General features: G+C 37.8%; 1 protein-coding gene across 2 annotated transcripts in view; it reads right to left on the bottom strand.

Moving 5' to 3' along the window:
- Positions 1 to 19,369, bottom strand: part of zfpm2a (zinc finger protein, FOG family member 2a) — a 220,775-nt gene that overhangs the window by 85,058 nt on the left and 116,348 nt on the right. For both annotated transcript variants that reach the window (XM_067448056.1, XM_067448058.1), the window contains one exon: positions 18,896 to 19,014. In XM_067448056.1, the coding sequence (XP_067304157.1) occupies positions 18,896 to 19,014 (119 nt within the window). The remainder of the gene's footprint in view (positions 1 to 18,895; positions 19,015 to 19,369) is intronic.

Here is a 19,369-nt window from a genome sequence, read left to right as displayed (position 1 = left end):
AGACCACCCGCTCCGAGCGGGATTCGAACCGGCGTTACCTGCGCGGGGGCGGGCAAGTTAACAGGGACGCTAAAAACAGCTTTCTCTATCTCGGTTGATAGCGCGCTTCTTGAGGTCACGGGAAAGTGTATTTACATAGAAATCAATCTGAATACATCAAGATTTTATTTCAGAGACAAAAAATAATCTATGCATGACCTATCGTTTTATTCGAATCTAAATATGAGGAGGGGGCTCTCACAGAAAGTCCAAAAGCGGATTCGTAGAAACTTACTGTCACGCTGGAGCTGCAGCTGAAGGAAAACAATCGTTATGAGAGATGAAACGTGACGACGACAATCAGACGATTACGACAATATGCATTATGTGTGTTTTTCAAGTCATCTCAATGTAGGCTATTGATTGACAATAAAGTAGGCCTATATCATACGAATAATGCAGCTTTTAATGTTTAGTATCTTCTGCTCACCAAGACTGCATTTATGTAATCAAAAATAGTTAAAACAGTAATATTTTAAAATATTATTACAAATTAAAACAGCTTTTTTCCCTATGTGAATATATAGTAATTTATTCCTGTGATCAAAGCTTAATTTTATTATCATTACTCCAGTCTTCAGTGTCACATGACCCTTCACTAATCATTCTCATATGATGATTTTATAATCAAGAAACATTTATGATTATTATCTGTGTTGAAAACAGTTGTGCTGCTTAAAAATGTTGTGGAAACGCCTACATGTTGTTTTTCAGGATTCTTTAATGAATAGAAAGTTCAATGGACAGCATTTATTTGCATTTATTAAATAAATGATTATCTTTTGCAATATTAAAAATATCCCTTGTGATCAATTTAATGCATTTCTGATTAATAAAAGTATTAATTTCTCTCTTTTTTTAATTTGACCACAAATGTTTAGATGGTTTCCACAAAAATTAAGCATCACCATGAGCAGCACAACTGATAATAATCATAAATGTGTGTTGATCATCAGATCCTCATATGAGAATGATTAGTGAAGGATCATGTGACACTGAAGACTGGAGTAATGATGATAAATTCAGCTTTGATCACAGGAATAAATTACACTTTACTATATTCACATAGAGAACAGCATGTTTTACATCAGAATATATATATATATTTTTACATTGCATAAAATGCACAAGTGTTAGTAGTATATAAACCAATCATAAAATTGGCATAAAAAATAGGAGAATAATATTATAGATATTAATTAGTGGTTGTTGTTCAGCAGTGTATTTAATATCTTGCCCAATTAAAAGCAAGAGATGCCATAAATTATATTGGTCCAAAAAAAAAAAAAAAAAAAAAATGGTATTATGACATTTCTGTCCCCGTCACTTCTTAAAAGATGGCTATGCCCCTGTCTGTAACAATCTTCAAAAAGTCTTATGTTTCCATAAATATAGTTCCGTGTTATCACTGTAAAGCTGCTTTGAAACAATCTGTATTGTATAAAGCGCTATATAAATAAAGGTGACTTGTAGATGCAAAAATACTGGTGTGCACAAATTAGACTAAAACTACAATGAATAAAATCATCCACACAACACAACCTGAACAAATTCAAGCAGACTTGAAAGCAAACAAAGGTAGAGTGTTCGACTGCCTGACTCGTGTGAAGTTGAATGCACTTTGTGCATAGCTCGCATGCATATTATTTGAAGAGGACATGGCGACGCTGAATTCATAATGTTTGCTTTGCATTGTAATAATGTCTAGGAGGCAGAGGAACATGCCCTGCTCTTGTGCTCGGATTCGGCTCGTGAAATGGTGTGCCTTCCCCATAGATCCCCCTATTTCAATTTGAATTTCCACTTTGAATCCAATTGCTGCCTTCTTTGATCTTTGCATGCAACTTGCTGACGACTCCTACAGCAAAAGCTCGCTATTGGGCCAATAACAAGGGTTTCTCTGTACGTCCCGTACACCTGTAGAGATATCTGCATGCCTGGAGGCCCGGGGAGGCAGGCGGCATCTGCCAGGTAATCAATCGCACGGAAATGTCATTGCATTGCGCAGATTCTTCTCATCGTTTGAAGCATTCCGTGCAGAGAACGAAAGCTACCCGATCAGATGTGATACAACCTCTGAAAACTAGAAACAACCAGAGTGAATGTGGGTGAAGAAAATGCTCAGCATGAGGTAGCAACCATTTGCATAATCTTCCATGGCAGCATTAAAGCGCTACGTGATTTGAGTTTGGGTCTTGGTAAAACCCATTCTCGACATCGAGTCATAGGTAAATAAATAAGAGTGAACTCAACTCCTCTGGACGCATTAGGCGTGAACTCTCTTATCTCAGCTCACCGACCGTTAAAGCGAGGGTTCGTGGGGTTGCGTATGCTCTTTGTTACCCAATTAGTTTACTGATGACCCCGTGGTCTAATTTTCCTGTTTTGACAGGCTCGTACACCCTCGCCTAATGTGCTAGACCACCGGGACAGACGGCCAGACGCTGTCCAGACTTCTGCAGGCTCTATCAAGCGTTTCTATCTCACAAAAGGCTTCTGTGATAGCGCACCAGATGACCGCTGCAGAAAATCTGCGATTTTCACACTGAATACTTTCATTTAGTGCTGCTCCTCCATCTGGACTGGTTTGATGAGCGTTTGTGTGACAAAATACGAGAGGAGACGGGGAACTCGGATGTGCCCTCTTGTCTGTGAGGAAGTAAGAGTAAAGTTAGGGCAAGAGAATCAAGCAGAACCGGCCATTAAGTTTAACGTTCGACAGCTCAAAAACACAAACTGCACTGGTGAACTGCTGATATAACAACTCATTTGCTAAAAGAGAGCCTAACTTGGCTCAAAGCTCATAACTAGACAATATATCACACGTTTATTCACTTGAAAGACACTTTCAGAATCGATTGCCAAGACTGGCTTGTCGCACACTTCAAAATATGCGCATGTACGAGAAAGGACGGCCAACATCTCCTGGATTTCGCCACCAATTAACCATCTCCGCTTCACACGGTGGAACGTTGAATTCCAACAGGGGAATCGAGATTGCAAGTGAAAACTATTGTGGATTATCTCGGCTACTTTTCAAGGAAGTTGTTTCAGTGTCCCACAAGTGGAGTCTTGACAGTGACAGATGGCAAAGCAGCTGGCATCGCTCAAACTCTTCTCCCTTGTGCTAGATTTTCCCCCTCAGTGTTCGCCGTGGATTCTGCCGTGGCGTATTCCAACACCTTTGGCAAGACGTGGCGCAAACCGAGGGAGACAACACTGTGGACAAACTTATGTTGTTTCTTGCTAATTCAGATTTGAATGAGGTTATGCAAAATATCAAACTTCAGGGAGCTTTAGGCGGGCGTTAGTTTTTACTTCTTTACGGACAAAAAAAAAACTTCCCAAAGCTAAACAACTGACGTCAATATGTTAGCACTAGAAATTGTATTTGAAACTCTTAAAATCTTGGCTCGCTGCTAGCACGAATCAAATCAGCAACCTTTCAGACATAAACCCTGAGCCTTAACCACTACACCACAATCTACTTTAGTGAAATGACTATGGTGTCCCAAACTGGCTTATAGATCAATAGATTATAGAAGTAATAGATCACCCAAAAATACATTCAATGCCATTAATTACTCACCCTCATGTCGTTCCAAACCTGCCAGGCTTTTCTTCATTTTCAGCACACAAATGAAGATCTTTCTGAAGAGAGATTTCTGTACTTCTCCATTAACAGCTACTCAACTACCACTTTAATGCTAGAGATCATAAAACTAATTCAAATAAATAGACTCGCCCGCTTTATATGATGAACAGATTAAATTTAGGCTTCTATTCACATTTAAACATTGATCTGTGAACATAAACAAAAGCTCAACCGAACCTGCTTGACGCACAAGAACAAACCCCATGGTTGCGGAAGCTCAAATGTGATGCGTAACACAAGAAAGAACCTCATTGGTTCTCACATGTCAACGAACATGCTTGAGCTTCCGTTTACCACAACTCATGTGTGAGTTGATAAATGTTTGTATGTGAATAAAAGCCTACATTTAATATGGTTGGGTACCCAACTCTGTACTCTTAAGGGCAACAACCAAATTACATTGATACTACCGAGTACCGATTCACATTAAATCAATCGGTACAGACTACAGACTTGTGTCTGTGAACATATTACACCGCAAAAAGACTATTTAAATACGAATCTTGTGTCTCTGTGTGAATGAATGGCATACACGCACAGATTTCAGGTACTGGTTAAAATGTGAACGGTACCCAACTCTAAAATTGTTTGTTCATCATATAAGTACACAGAGTCTCTTCAGAAAATATGGACTAAACTGCTCGATTCCTATAGATTAGTTTTATAAACTCATTATGAACATTTTGAAGCATCAAAAAAGTGGTAGTTGTGTAGCTGTCAATAGAGGGAGATTTCATAAAAAAAGATCTTCACTTGTGTACTGAAGACGAACGAAAGTCTTACGGGTTTGGAACGACATGATTTTGGAGTGAACTATCCCTTTAACTAGGAAAGCTTTCATGTTCATCAACTGCATTCATCAGCATCAAACGCCAAACATTAGCCAAGATCAACAGAGATGATCAAAGGAAGAAATATTTTAAATATCAATTTTAAACGCCAAGTCCCTAGAAATATAGTTTTTAAATATAAATCACTATGCACGTATAATCACTCTAAAATGGTGTAACCGTTGAAATATTTAAAAATCTAAAAATATTTTTGTGGCATTTTCAGTGTCAGCCCTTCTTTGACATTTACATTTGTAAAAAAAAAATTTAACTATTAATTAATATAAGGCCGTTTTTACAAGCATTGTTGTGTTGCTTCCTCCTGATAATATCACGGTAACAGAGCATTTCTACAAAATGCAGTCCAAGGTGCTTTCGTTCAAATAAGGTATCCAGTTTGTTGCACAGCGACTGAAAGGAAAGAGCCCTTGTCAAATGACGTGGATGTGGATGTATCATTCACAAACTTGACACCATGAATTGTGACACGGCGTTTAACGGTGTCTTCGCCCTGATTGTGCTAAACTATGTAGCCATCACTTCAGTCACAAAGCGGTGGCCGCTTATCGCTTTGCCTCCATATCTGTTTGCCTGTTTGGGACATGCAGTGATGAAGAGGAGAAGGGGGAAATGTCAGGTTCACTTGTAGATCAAGTCGAGCATGTATTATCTCAGCTCTAGTCATCTGTGGCCACGGCAGCCGCTGGCGCTGTGAGGAGAGAACACACACACACACACACACCGTTTCCTGTCATAGAGCTGGAGACTGGCTGAGAGGATGCCTCAGAGAGAGAGAGAGAGAGCGAGAGAGAGAGAAGAAGAAGAATAAATCCCAAACACCCCTCCACCGTGAGGTCGTGACCTCAGGTCCCCTGTATCCCCTCAGGCAGCACCAGTCCAACTGTGTGTTACAATAGATTCATTAGGAGGGAGAGATCAGACACGAAAAGGGCTTTGAGAGGATTCAAGCATGGTTCTCTAAGAGTCTAGAACAGGCTTCCTACTTGCTACACCTTTTGACCAATGAATTTCCATGTTTTTTTTTTCCATACATTTTCAAGTCGTTCATAAAATACTTCATAAGTTTGAATTACACACAGTCATATCCAATTTTTCCATATAGTGGGCACACTGTTTTCTTTTTGACTGACGTCGTCTAAATTCTGTGGAGAAATCTGTAGAAATTTGTAACATTTATATGACATTTTCTGTGCTGATTTTGGGGGAACATTTGTGGATTCATACGTAAAGAATTCAGTTTTAAGGCCCTTTCACACTAGACGCGATTTTGATGTGCGAATAATTCACGCGATGGTTTTTTCTTTCGATCAGCTGTTTGTGTAATGAGAGCTTCCACACCGAACGCGAATGTGCTGAGGCGAAAAAACGAGATTTATTTTTTTCGTTTCGATGTCGATTTTTTTTACTCTAGCGGCGACAAAAACGGCTTCAACCAATCACATAAAAGGAAACAAAGGTGACGAAATGTCCAGTTGATGTCACGAGCTATTCAATCAACTTTAACCTTTGCCAGGCATGGCATTTCTCATGAGATTACAACTGTAAGCTGTACAGCTGCAGCTGTGTTTGCCCACTGTATGCTACAGACAGCAATAACTTAACTTATGAGTTAGTATAATAACTTATAACTTATAAGTTATTACCTTTTATAAATAGTTGATTTTTTTCTAAACATTGTGTCCACGATTATGGAAAGTGAACGTGTTGCCATCAGTAGGCTACGTCTGTGGCACTGAAATGTTAACATGTGACTCGACTGGACACATCTGCTCGGATCGATTGATTCCCAGAAGTGCGCGGTTTGTCTCGTCAGATGCGCTGCCGTCTCTGGAGGAGATCCTCAAATTGTCCCACAGACTTTAGAGAATAAGTGCTGAACCGGCCATGATAAAGTTTTAGCTCCTGTACAAGATTAGCATCCTCCCCTTCAGACTCTGTTGTTTAAGACTGGCTGCACCCAAAACCTTCCTCGGTCCTTTAAATAAAATGAAAAGCTCGTCTTCACTGAATGATGAAGTGTCCGTGTTTTCTCAGCTGTCGCTGCGAATGTTTTGGAATGTTGGAGCTCTGAAACGTCGCAAATTCGTGTCGCGGCTGATGTGAATGGTTTTGACGCGAAATATTCGCATGCGAAATATTCGCTTATTCGTTACGCTTTTTCGTTACGCGTCCGGTGTGAAAGGACCTTAAAACTGCAAAAATGTTTCGCCGGGTATGCTAAAAATGTATTTCATTTAATTATATGGTTTTAGGCCAAAAATACTATGTAATATGAAAGTATTATTAAAGCTGAAAGCATTATCAAATTAGCCATGGTGAGGAACGTAGAACTTTATATTTTGCAATTCAATATTATGATAATCGTCTGAATTCTATCCAGATCTGAGGACATTTCATACATTGGAGTAAACCAAGCGTTAACAAATTAGTCAAAATGTCTCATAAATGAGAATTTAAATACTGGGGTATGTATACACACTGTAAAACAAATTGTTACTTTTTGTTGGTTTAACTTAAAAAAGTAAGTAACCTGGTTGCCTTAAAATTTTGACTTTATTGAAATTGAAAATTTGAGTTGATACAATGAAGGAAATTTGTCATAAAAATTTCCAATCAAGGAAATTTGAAATAAATAGAAACTCAAAAAATGATTGTATCTGAACCACATACATTTTTTTATAAATCATGAAAATAGCTCTATTTGACATGTTTCAATGCGCCATCAGAAATAAAACACACAATTACCCAATATGCTTACAAAATCTGTTAATAATCTTTTAATAAAGGTTGTCGAATCTCAAAAAATGTTCATTGTATTAACTCAAAATTTTAAGGCAACCAGGTAACTTTTTTTCTATTTTTTTTTTTTTTTTTTTTACAGTGTAGACCTTTATAAATAACTCCTTTGAATTCTGTGAAACTTTTTAAGAATTTTGAAAATTCAATATTATTACGGGTAAATTAAATCTAAGAATCGTGGGTGTATTAAATCATACACCTGGTGCAATGTGACAGCAGGCACTACACAAGTGTTTTCTAGTTTCAGCCCGACGCAGTTATCATTTTCACATCCAGCGGCATGCTGTTTAAATAGCAAACGCACTGGCGCCCATCTGTTCGCCCTTGCGGGCGTGCTGGTCTGAAAACAAGGTGCGTTCAGGCGCATTATTGGCGTGTTGCTATTCTGCGGCAACTGAAAACGACTGCACTATTGACCAACTAAACCTGGTCTAAAGTTAATAGCGCAGTATTTTTGGTGTTATTTAAATGCTGTGTTAGTAATATGCGCCTATAGGCGGAGGAAAAATGCACGTGCACTCTGGTTGTTACACAAACAGGGACGCGAGCTGCACACAAACACTTTTAAATATTAAAAATAAAAGGATGCCTCTCTGGAGAAGCGTTCAGACTTTCAGCTCTCAAATTAGCCCTGTAAATAGCGAATCCGCCATGGTGCAAGCGCAACTTGCTTTTAAAGGGAATGGGAGATGAGACTTTGATTGGTTTATTTCATATTATGCCCAAAACACACCCTAAGTGCACCTGTGCCATGGATGGATAGTTTCATTTGATCAATATTCTTCTAACAGAACATAAATAAAAGTAAAAACTTTCATATGAGGTTGAAACGCATGAAATATGCTCTTGTGCCACGTTTTATGTGCTGATGGGGGAAATCTTTGGAGAATTATGCATAAAATCAGATATTTACTAGAAAAATCTTTCATCAGATATGCTAAAATTATATTTTATCTAATATGGTTTTAAGTCCTGACTACATTTGATCACCCCATCAAAAGTATTATCAAAGCTGAAAGCGTTATACAATTATTTAAAATATCTGATAATTAAATATTAAAGTGATGAGAGACGTGTCAAACGTTATAAATGATTACTTGTGGAGCTTCAGAACAGCGTGATTAAGTGATTAATAGTCATTATATCTGCTTAGTTTAATTTCACCCCACTTATACATTTCTGTATCATTACATAGAGCATTACATTATGTAAAATCAGATACATGATTTTACAGCAAATAACTTCCCCATCTAGAACAGGAGCTTCAGTCACATCTAGATAAAACACCTGCATTTAATAATTAGCGAAGTAAATATTCTTCACAGAAACATCCTGACTGAATAGATTCCAAGCTTTTTAGGTTATCATCACTGAAAAGAACAAAAGCAGAAGCTCAGTGAAAACCCCTGAGGCAGATTCATATCTAATCAATAGCATTTAGGCATGCTTTCACATGAAAACAAATCATGCTTTGTGTATTTCCTATTTCTTTTGCCTGTAAAAAACCCCCACAAAACACATTTACCGATCCATTAATTGACTGGGTTTTCAAATGAACCATTGGTCATCTAAAAATTCACACAGCTATAGAAGACGGCACAACGAGCGCATCACCTTGGACTGCAGCTTCACTCATTTCATTCATGTGGCATTATGAACACAGTGATTTGAATATGAGCATGTACTTTATGTTGGATTCTAGCACCTTGAAACTGCAGCAGAGCACGTAACTGGTAAAGCGGCTGAAACAAAGACATGAATGCTGGACCTACGGTGTCTTTACTCCAGGGTATAACCCCCGATGCTTGGTTAGCAAGATTTATAGTCATTAACAGGATCTACTCAAATAATTATGACTGATGATAAATGACTCTATAAAAGGAGACAAAACTGGACTCATTTACTTTCTTAATACACAAATCTCGTCCTATTGTACTTATTTTAAAGAGAAGAAACTTTGTATCATGTAACCCTTTCAACTTTAACCCCTGTCACCCTGCACTATATAGTCTCATTCAAAAATATGTCAATATGTTAAAGAAGCAAGATGGGTCGTGAACAGAGTTTCAAGTGTGTTCAAGTGTGTGAATTCCTCTAATGCTGCATTTAATATATAGAAAACGATATAGAAAAGGCGATATAGAAAACGATTCATAGGGTGGCATGAGGACTATGAGGGGTGGCAACATCAAAGCAAAGGCCTGTGTAAAGTTTTTTGTGATTTTGTGGCTTGACATACACATTTATGTTCATGAATGTGTGAAAAAGTTGTATTACCACAATGTAATCATCTATACTGTTAAAAAAAACTGTTTTGTTAGTATCCAGAAAAAAAAAATCAAGAATACAGTATGCATGTTAAAAAACATTCATTCAACAACTGAATTCATTCACCAAAAATTAAAATTCCAAAACAATTCCAAATGTTCCAAACACAAAAGAAGATATTTTGAAGAATAGCAGAAACCAAACAGTTGATGGTGTGATGATTTTTTATTTTTGGCTGAACTATCCCTTTAAGAGCAACAGTTTCAATGATCTCATTGATTTCATTTTATTTTTTCGTCAGAAGGCAAAAGGCCTTTACCCATGAAGGACGTGGAGCAAACAATACGGAATCCCAGACATATCCAGTCCTGATGGGAATAGATTTCTCAGAGGACCTGAAAACTGGTACAGGAAACACTGCTTACATTTTTATTTTTTATAATTTTGAGGCGAAAGTCCTTTTTTTTTTTTGAGTGTCAGCTGTCAGTAGATTTGCCACTGTGTCGGAATGATTGGGAAAAGAGTGCACACGAATGTCACATCATCATCATTATTACCAGGAAACTCTGGATTTTGCATGCTAAAGATACTATTCATCCACCTGGTTTAGTCTTTACTAAAAGTCTTTACTAGGAAATAAAAAAAAGGAGGATGCATTTTTTAAATATCAACATAAGTTCTGCCGCCAAGAAACACATCCGTTTCTGATCACACTTAAATTTGTATTATTTTTAGTTGTTCCAAACTACTATTGCTCATACTAAAGCTTATACATTACTAGGGCTGGGTATTGACACAAATTTCACAATTTGATTAGATTTCGATTCACAAGCTTGCGTTTCGATTTGATACAATATCGATTATTTTGGATACATCAGGTATAATAAATAGCAAAAAAATGTATAAGCAAAACAAATCTCTGATTTAATGCTGTATCTATGGGAGTCCGTTGCAGCCTACTATAATATTAAAGGTAAAAATTTATTGATTTGTACACAAACACTTAAATTACACAATTGTTTTTTTTTTTACATAATAGTTATAATATTAATTATGGGGGAAGACTGTCAAAAAACTTGCCAGATTTATCCATGCATTAAATATTAAAGAACATTAAAAATTATAATGAATAGCCGATGTAATATTGTATATATATATATATTTAGCATTAACTACTACTTCTTTGAGTTTTTCCAGCGGTTGGCATCCAGCTTATTGGTGCATTACCGCCCCCATCTGCCCCGGAGTGTGGCTTACATACTAAATTTCCCACTCACCCTCCATCTCCCCCACACTCACACATTCCCACACACATCTCATCCCTATCCTACTATATCTTCATTAATATCATTTATACTTTTAACCCTCCTCAATTCTACTTTGCTTCATATCCTATTAAAAACCAGCTTCTCTTAAGAAATTCATAATGATTCAGCAGTTTAGCTAAATATATGCACCACATTAATAATTTTTTTTTTTGCTGACTAATAAGTTATGGACACTGGATATGGTTTTTCTGAGGTAAATGTGATGTCACATGACATTGTTTACGAGCAGTTTTGACGTCTTTTCCACGGCTGAAACCCTGATTGAGCTATTCCATGTGATATGATACGGATCCCGGTAAGTTGTACAGTAAAGTTTTTGAATTTTGTGGTTAGCATTATGCAGAACAGTTCATGTTTATAGGATGGAATTCCTGCTCTCAATTAAATTGAGATTTTAATTAATTATTTTTTTGTGTGCAAACTGAGCAAATTGTTGACTGAATAAGGTCAAGTCATTAAATGTGTTTACCTTACATAATAAACTTTTATAAATGTAATAATAAGTAAACTGCACAAATGGATGTACAAATATTATGTAACAGTGACAAATTCTTGAATTTCTAAACTAAATTTTTATTTGTACAAATTACTCAATATTGTTGTGTGGAAACACTTGACGGCTGGTTTTTTCTTTCGATCTTGGCTGTTTTTTTTTTTGTTTGTTTTTTTACATAAATCCAGCAAAAAAAAAATTGAGTGTGGACAATAAACCCTATCCATATACACACGCACGCACGCACGCACGCACGCACGCACGCACGCACGCACGCACGCACGCACGCACGCACGCACGCACACACACACACACACACACACACACACACACAGACTTCTGGGCGCTTTTGCTCATGCAAACACACATTTTCTTCATAAAATGTAGTTGTGTGTTGATTTTACGAGCCCCATCGCTTTCCCCCCAAACTCAGCCAGATGCTAAAAGCTGAGCCATTTTCATTTCAGCAGTCCGAGACGTCAGCGGTCTTGTGACTGGTTAAAGCCTAGCAAAGTAATTGATGCGTGCAATCACAAATTGGTTCCCCGCCTAAACTTTGGGCCTATTATTTCATTAGATAAAGCCACATTTGGCTTGCCAAAATCATTTTTGTGTCCAACAAGGAATTAAAATCTCATTAACGCTCAGGACCGGGCGACATTACAAACGGGGGAGATTTTCGCTCTGATAAATATAGCCTCAGATGTAAATAAGATCTATATGAACACAACGTGCCAAATATACAGTTGCACGAGTTCTCTTGCTTATGAGCAAATAAACCCCACTTGCATATATAATTAGATGTAAGTGTAAATAATTGGTTATGCATGTGCCAACATGCGGATGATGTTTGTCTGTGTGCGTATGTGCACGCGCTCCACTCTCAAGTCCCACTGATTCGTCTTTCCAGCCATGTTGAATCCTCTTTTCTTATCAGAGCAGTGCAGGCCTGCATCAGGCGCTCCTTGCTATGACAGAGGCTACAACAATAGGCATGCGATACTGCTGCTTAGCGCTGCGTTTCGGAGGGGAAACCTGCCACAGGCACAGATTAACAACACACACACACACACACACACACACACACACACACACACACACACACACACACACACACACACACACACACACACACACACACACACACACATTCGCTTTCTCTCCCTTTCAAACACACGCACCCACTCCCACAAAATAGATTGCAGCCACCAAAACAAAACATTTTTCCAAAGGCCCGGCTCTTGATTAATGAAGTAATGACAAGAAGAAAAATATAATTTCAGCATGAAAAAAATCCACTGCCACTTGTTCAAGTTTGGGATGAACAATAAACCTATAGGAGGAGGAAGAGGACAGCAAAGAGGAGGAGATAAAGCCGAATGATGGCTGGAATTATTCCTCCCGCTCATTCGATACACTGGTGCATGCTGAATTACAGCATAAGAACAATCCAGGAGCCCAACAGACACTGGTCACCCTTTGACGGCTCCAAATGAAGACAACAGCTTGTCATTTTCTGCAGTCGTGGACACTCCACCAATACAAACACAAGCTACATGCACCAAAAAAGTTTGACGGCTAGTTTAATCCTCATGAGGGTTCATGAAACCTCCCTAGATGAATCTGCATTGCTCAGATGATGCTCTTTCATAGCACAAAAGACTCCAGAGTTCTCTTAAAGGGATATTTTTTACTCATTCCCTCAAAAGATGATATTTTGATAAAAGTTGACCATAGCCATTGACTTCCATAGTAGAAAGAAATTTGGATTTGCAATCTATTGAGTCTCATTTCTAGGAGAAACAACTGAAATAAAGAGACCTCATTTGAGAGTATTGTTTTCTATGGGGCGTCCCTTAACTTCTTAACTAATTTTTTTTTTTTTCCAACGCTCAAAATACAGTTTAATCTTGACAAATGAAATGCAAATTTACTGAAATCAAACAAACATTTCATACAACATTTATGACTATGATTAATACACTACATTTAAATAATTTATATTTAATAAACTATATACCGTTATGTGAAAATAGTAGGACTCCCTATTGAATTCCATGGTTTTCTGTATCAGGACACAATAAAAAGAAATCATTGAGTGCTTGGCGGTCTTAAATCTGTTTTAGCAGCTGTAGCTTGCAGTAATCATTTTCTGTATGATTTATCAGTCTCTCACATCACTCTGGAGGAATTTCGGTCCATTCTTTACAACATGGCTTCAGTTTGTTGAGGTTTGTGGGCATTTGTTAACGCACAGCTCATGTCACAGCAGGTCTGGACTTCGACTGGGCCATTGCAACACCTTCATTTTTTTCTTTTTTAGCCATTCTGTTGTAGATTTGCTGGTGATCTTTGGATCATTGTCCGGTTGAACAACCCAATTTTGGCCAAGCTTTAGCTGTCGGACAGATGGCCTCACATTTGACTCTAGAATACTTTGGTTTACAGAGGAGTTTAAGGTGGACTCAATGACTGTGAGTTGCACAGGTCCTGTGGCAACATAAGCCCAAAATCCTCACCCCTCCACCAGTTTGCTTGACTTTTTGTATGAGGTGTTTGTGCTGATTTGCTCTTTTGGTTTTCACCAAACTTGCCGCATTATGGCCGAACATTTCCACTTTAGTCTCTTCTGCCCTGAGGACATTGTTCTAGAAGTCTTATGGTTTGTTCAGAAGATGCAATTTTGCAAACCTAAGCCGTGCTGCCATGTTTTTTAGAGAGAAGTATGTTTCTCCTGGCAACCCTTCCAAATATGCCATACTTGACTCATCTTTCTCTAACTGTAGTGTCATGAACTTTAACATTTAACATGTTAAAGGGTTAGTTCACCCAAAAATGAAATTGATGTCATTAATGACTAATGCCGTTCCACACCCGTAAGACCTCCGTTCATCTTCAGAACACAGTTTAAGATATTTTATATTTGAGTCAGCATGTGCAGTCTATGCACACTATACAGTCCATGTCCATATGTGACATCAGTTAGTTAATTAGAATCTCTTGAAGCAACGAAAATACATTTTGGTCCAAAAATAACAAAAACTACAATTTTATTCAGCATTAGTCTTCTCTTCCGCATTTGTTTTCAAACCTCAAATAAAGATTTAAACGATCATGAATCAGTGAATCGATCAATGATTCGGATTGCCAATGTCACGTGTTGAAATCACGTGACATTGGCAATCCGAATCATTGATTGATTCACTGATTCGTGGCCGTTCATATGTCACATATAAACTACTTTGATGATGCTTTTATTCCTTTTCTGGACATGGACAGTAAAGTGTGCATAGACTGGATATGCTCTGGGACTAAAATATAAAATATCTTAAACTGTGTTCTGAAGATGAACAGAGGTCTTACGGGTGTGGAACGACATTAGGGTGAGTCATTATGGACATCAATTTCATTTTTGGGTGAACTAACCCTTTAACTGAGGCCTGATGAGTGTGAGGTGTAGTTCTTGGGTTGGTCTGGTCTCGGGGTGATTTTGCTGGGACATCCACAAGATTTGTATCTCGTCTGAAATGATTTTACTTGTGAATAATCTTCCGCACTGTAGAATGATGGACTTTTGAATGAAAACTAGTTTGGAAATGGCCTTGTAACCCTTTGCAGATTAATAGCAGCAACAATTGCTTCTCTAAGATCATTGCTGATGTCTTTCCTTCTTGGCATTGTGTTAACACACACCTGAATGCTCCAGGCCAGCAAACCGCCCTAAACTTCTGCTTTTATAGAGGTGGTCACACTTGACGGTGATCAGTTAATCACATTTGATTAGCAGTGCCTGACGTTACTTACCCTCTTAATTCCTATGCTAATAGCAAGGGTGTCCAAACTTTGTCACTCATGGCTTTTACATTTTGGCAATTTTTGTTAAACAAATAATGACACAGCATAATGTGTCATGTGTTGCTGTCATCTGAAGCTTTGTTTTCCAAATATATATATAATTAGCGCCAAATTGAAGGAGCATAATTTCGGAAGATGAATATTTCTTTGAATTTTCAATTCTGTCCTGTCTTGTCATTACAAAATCTAATTATTGTGGGGTGCGGTCAAGCCAATTCATATTTATTCATTTAAAGGAAACTTCTTCAACTGTGAATTATGCACAATCCTAATACTCACTCACACAAAATCAGAACATGTTATCCACTGACAAGGCTGTCAGTAAATCAAAACTGACAGAAAAAGTAGAAGATATGGATCCTTTCTGGTTATCACTGCTTCCTAACAAAGCTTTTTAATTAGAGAAATGTTCATTCATTAGATGGACACTGAACTAAAAGCCATATTTAACTAACTACCATCTTGGAAAGGGCCTGTAAATCAGTAGTTCATTATTAGGCTGTTTCCAAATCAATTATTAACACTTAAAATGGACACCGGGCAGTGAGAGGCGCAGAGCTATAGGCCAGAGTCCGGGTTGAGTCCAGGCCGGTAATTACCGTGATGAAGACACCTGCTACTCAATAGCTTCGACCCAGACCGGCCGGCCGGCCCCCAGATGGCAGACATTTATGTCTGAGTGTCATTATTAATTTGTGTTAATTTGGTGGGGGTAGACGGGCTCGTCGCTCACCTGCACAGGGGCTGCTGGGTAATTGAGCTCTAATGGCCTGATTGATCGGTAGGAGAGGAGAGAGCTTGGGCGACTATCATTCAGACGCAGAGAGGAAGCGCTCTGTAGACACAGCAGTTCAAACATCCATCGGACACTGACACCACAATATATCATAAATCAATTTGCAAGTCATTTCGGTCACATTTTAAAGAACAACTCTGTTATAGCAGCCCGTCTTGCAATTCACATCTTTAATCATTTCAATACCTACTTCAATTCTTTTCGGAACTGGTGTAGGAAATACAATAGAAAAATAGTGTCCATTTTTACACTAGATATGATTCACTGTTCAAATAGCTTTTGGAGATCCGCTTCAGACTGTTAAATCAATAACTGTGATCATAGTGAGATGTGACTCACTGAGTCGTGAATCATTTGAAAGGAACGAAGATGGATGGCATCCAGACTGGGGCATCTGATGAGTTTCATGTGTAGAGACTGCGGAGCGTGGCATCTTAAACTCCCAGAAGCCCTCTGGTCTCCACTGACTTCTCTGTACATCAGATGTGCCCTTCGCACCGATAAGCCCTCATCATGTGACCCTATCTCTGCCCCGCAGATGCCAAGATCTTCTGACTGCACTCTCTCACCCGCTCAGCTCATTATTCTAGATGCTGGACGCTCCTGTCCTACTTCACCATATACAAGGGCGGACAAAAAAGATTTTGTTTTCTATTTACTTTCATCCATTCACATGTGAACACTAGAGTTTGGGGATTTTCTTCATGCTAAAGAAAGCAAGATCTAAAAAAGTGGGTGATATAACAAAAACCTAATGCATGGATCCAATATACTGATACACATCTGGTTGTCAAACGTGAAATTCTGTTGTCATTTACTCACTCTTGTGCTGTTCCAAACCTGTATGACTTTTTTCTTCCTTTCATGAAACACAAAAGAGGATATTTTGAAGAATGTTGGAAACTAAATAGGTTCAGTTCCCATTGACTTCCATTTTATAGAAAAAAAAAGTAAATGGGAATCAAAACTGTTTGGTTACATCATTCTTATTTTTTCGGTGGACCAACCTTTTAAGACAACTGTTTTTACTTGATTATTCATCAAGATGGGCATTTTGACATCCTTTCTTTGATTTGACCACTCAAGCAAAATAACCAGCAAAAGAGAACTGAATTCTGGATTGAATGCTGTCTGAGAGAAGTGGTTGTCCATTCATGTATGTCCTGTGCTGCATGAAAATATTTACATACTGCAATATATAGGTACAAGATAACAAAATCTCTATCGGTACACACTTTATATCATCACCACAATATATATCGGCATACCACACAGCTCCACTTTTGACCAAATTACCTAACAAAAGGAGACATTTTTACACCATTTTTTTTTTCCAATCATACATTCAATCATAGTAAATGACATGAGCAGGACATTAAAAGCTGGTGTGGCGGTCCCATCAAACGCTCTGAACCAATGCTGACCCGCCTCAGCATGCTGAATACATTCAGACTACTAACATTTGAGACATCACTTTTCAATTTAGACAGTTGCATTCAAATCCATAAACCAGCAGTAAAAATGACACCACTTTGGGTTCAGTCCAAATCATATATCATAAATCAGTAAGTTATTTTTTTCACCAGATCAGGCACTAAAGAGGGTGACACAGGTGCTATCACAGTGAATTGGAAATTCAACAGTGCTTAACCTCCTCTAAGGGTCAACATCCATGAAGACGGAGCTTTCTTTCTGAAGACATCGCACTTATTTCAACTTCAAGAGTTTTCATATTCTTCCCTGACATTACATGTTTCAATCCTGCACAACATCACACAATGTTTGGTTTTCTTAAATCACTGCTACAAATGTTTTTGTCAATGATTTTAAAGATATAATGCACACAAAATTGACTATCATTATTTACCAACTTGTACATGATTTACTTAAGAGTCCCTGTTTTTTAACAGAGAATTTTGAAAAGAGATTTTTTTATTTTTGTGTAAACACTTTTTAAAATTACATTTAAGCAAAATATATTCCAATTTGTGCGCACTTTCTAGGAGTGATAGAGAGGAAAATCAACTCAAAAGCATGAAAGAAAAAAAAAAGATTTAATAAAGTTATAAGTTATGCGTTTGAGTAATCCCCTAGAACGGAGCCTCAAAGTCCGAACTCCTCATGGACTTTTCCTTACGTTTTAACAGGATAAATATGAGATTCGTTACAATTTTTAATAACTATTGCTTAATTAATCCACATTCAAAATGGGATGTTAAATCCTAAAGGATTCCTCTTTCCGCCTGTGTAGTTAGGTCAATACTTTCTTTTCTGTTCTTTCTTTAACGGATGAAGGAACATAGTGCCAAATTGGTCCTAACTGGAAATATGATCTGAACATCAAATCTAGAAGATATTATATCAACCAAGAGTTAAATAATAAAATATGCAGATTAAATTGTGAAAAACACAAAGGAGGTACTTCTGAGGTCAGTTTGATGCTAGAATGTTCAAGTAGCACTGGGTTATAATCTATATGCAACACAATTAACATCTGTTTATGTTCAGTAATCTTTCTCGTATGTCAATATGCAAATGACGGACTTCAAGGAAAATAAGCTTCACCCCTAATAATGAACAGCTTCATGAACTGATTTACAAATACTGAGACTCTGTTAAAGGTGAAGTGTGTGTTTTCTGCACTAGCAGACAATATTTAATAAAAAAAAAAAAACAGGTAACTTTCACAAACCAATACCACGGTTTCAACCAATGGTAGCTCAAATAAACACATCTCTCTGTTTTAACAAACCATTTCATTTGCATCCTTGTCCTTTAATCCTCATCAATGTTTAAGTGGAGATAACGTACCTGAGCATCTGTGTTTAGGTCGATTTTCCCCTCGAAAGGCCCCCACGTGGTTCCTACAGGAAGCTGCTGTCGGCTGTGAATCCGACGTTCTCCATCTTTGTTGAACAGGTCTAGTTCTCCTGTGACAGAAGAGGGCAGTCAATCAGTATCACTCAATAAATGCCTCAAGTTGATCATACACATATTTAGGAGGAGTGAACGACTCAACCTTTTCTATGCCTTTATTATTTGCGATGAGTCTAAATACATTCTCTCCTTCAAAAAACAATAATAAAAGGGCCACTGAAGGGCCTTGAAACGCTCAGTATTATTCAATGTGTTGATGTAATTTCCACTGAAATCGGAAGACAGGACATATCGAACAGCTCCTCCCCTTTTTTAAATGGCCAATAGACTGTGCGCGCTGCGGCGGTTCGGGTGATATTAACATGAAACCAGACTTAATTCACCCCAATGGAAAGCATATTTACACTG

Source organism: Pseudorasbora parva, chromosome 7, assembly GCF_024679245.1.
Source record: "Pseudorasbora parva isolate DD20220531a chromosome 7, ASM2467924v1, whole genome shotgun sequence".
Lineage (NCBI taxonomy): Eukaryota > Metazoa > Chordata > Actinopteri > Cypriniformes > Gobionidae > Pseudorasbora > Pseudorasbora parva.
This window is presented reverse-complemented; position numbering and strand designations above follow the sequence as displayed.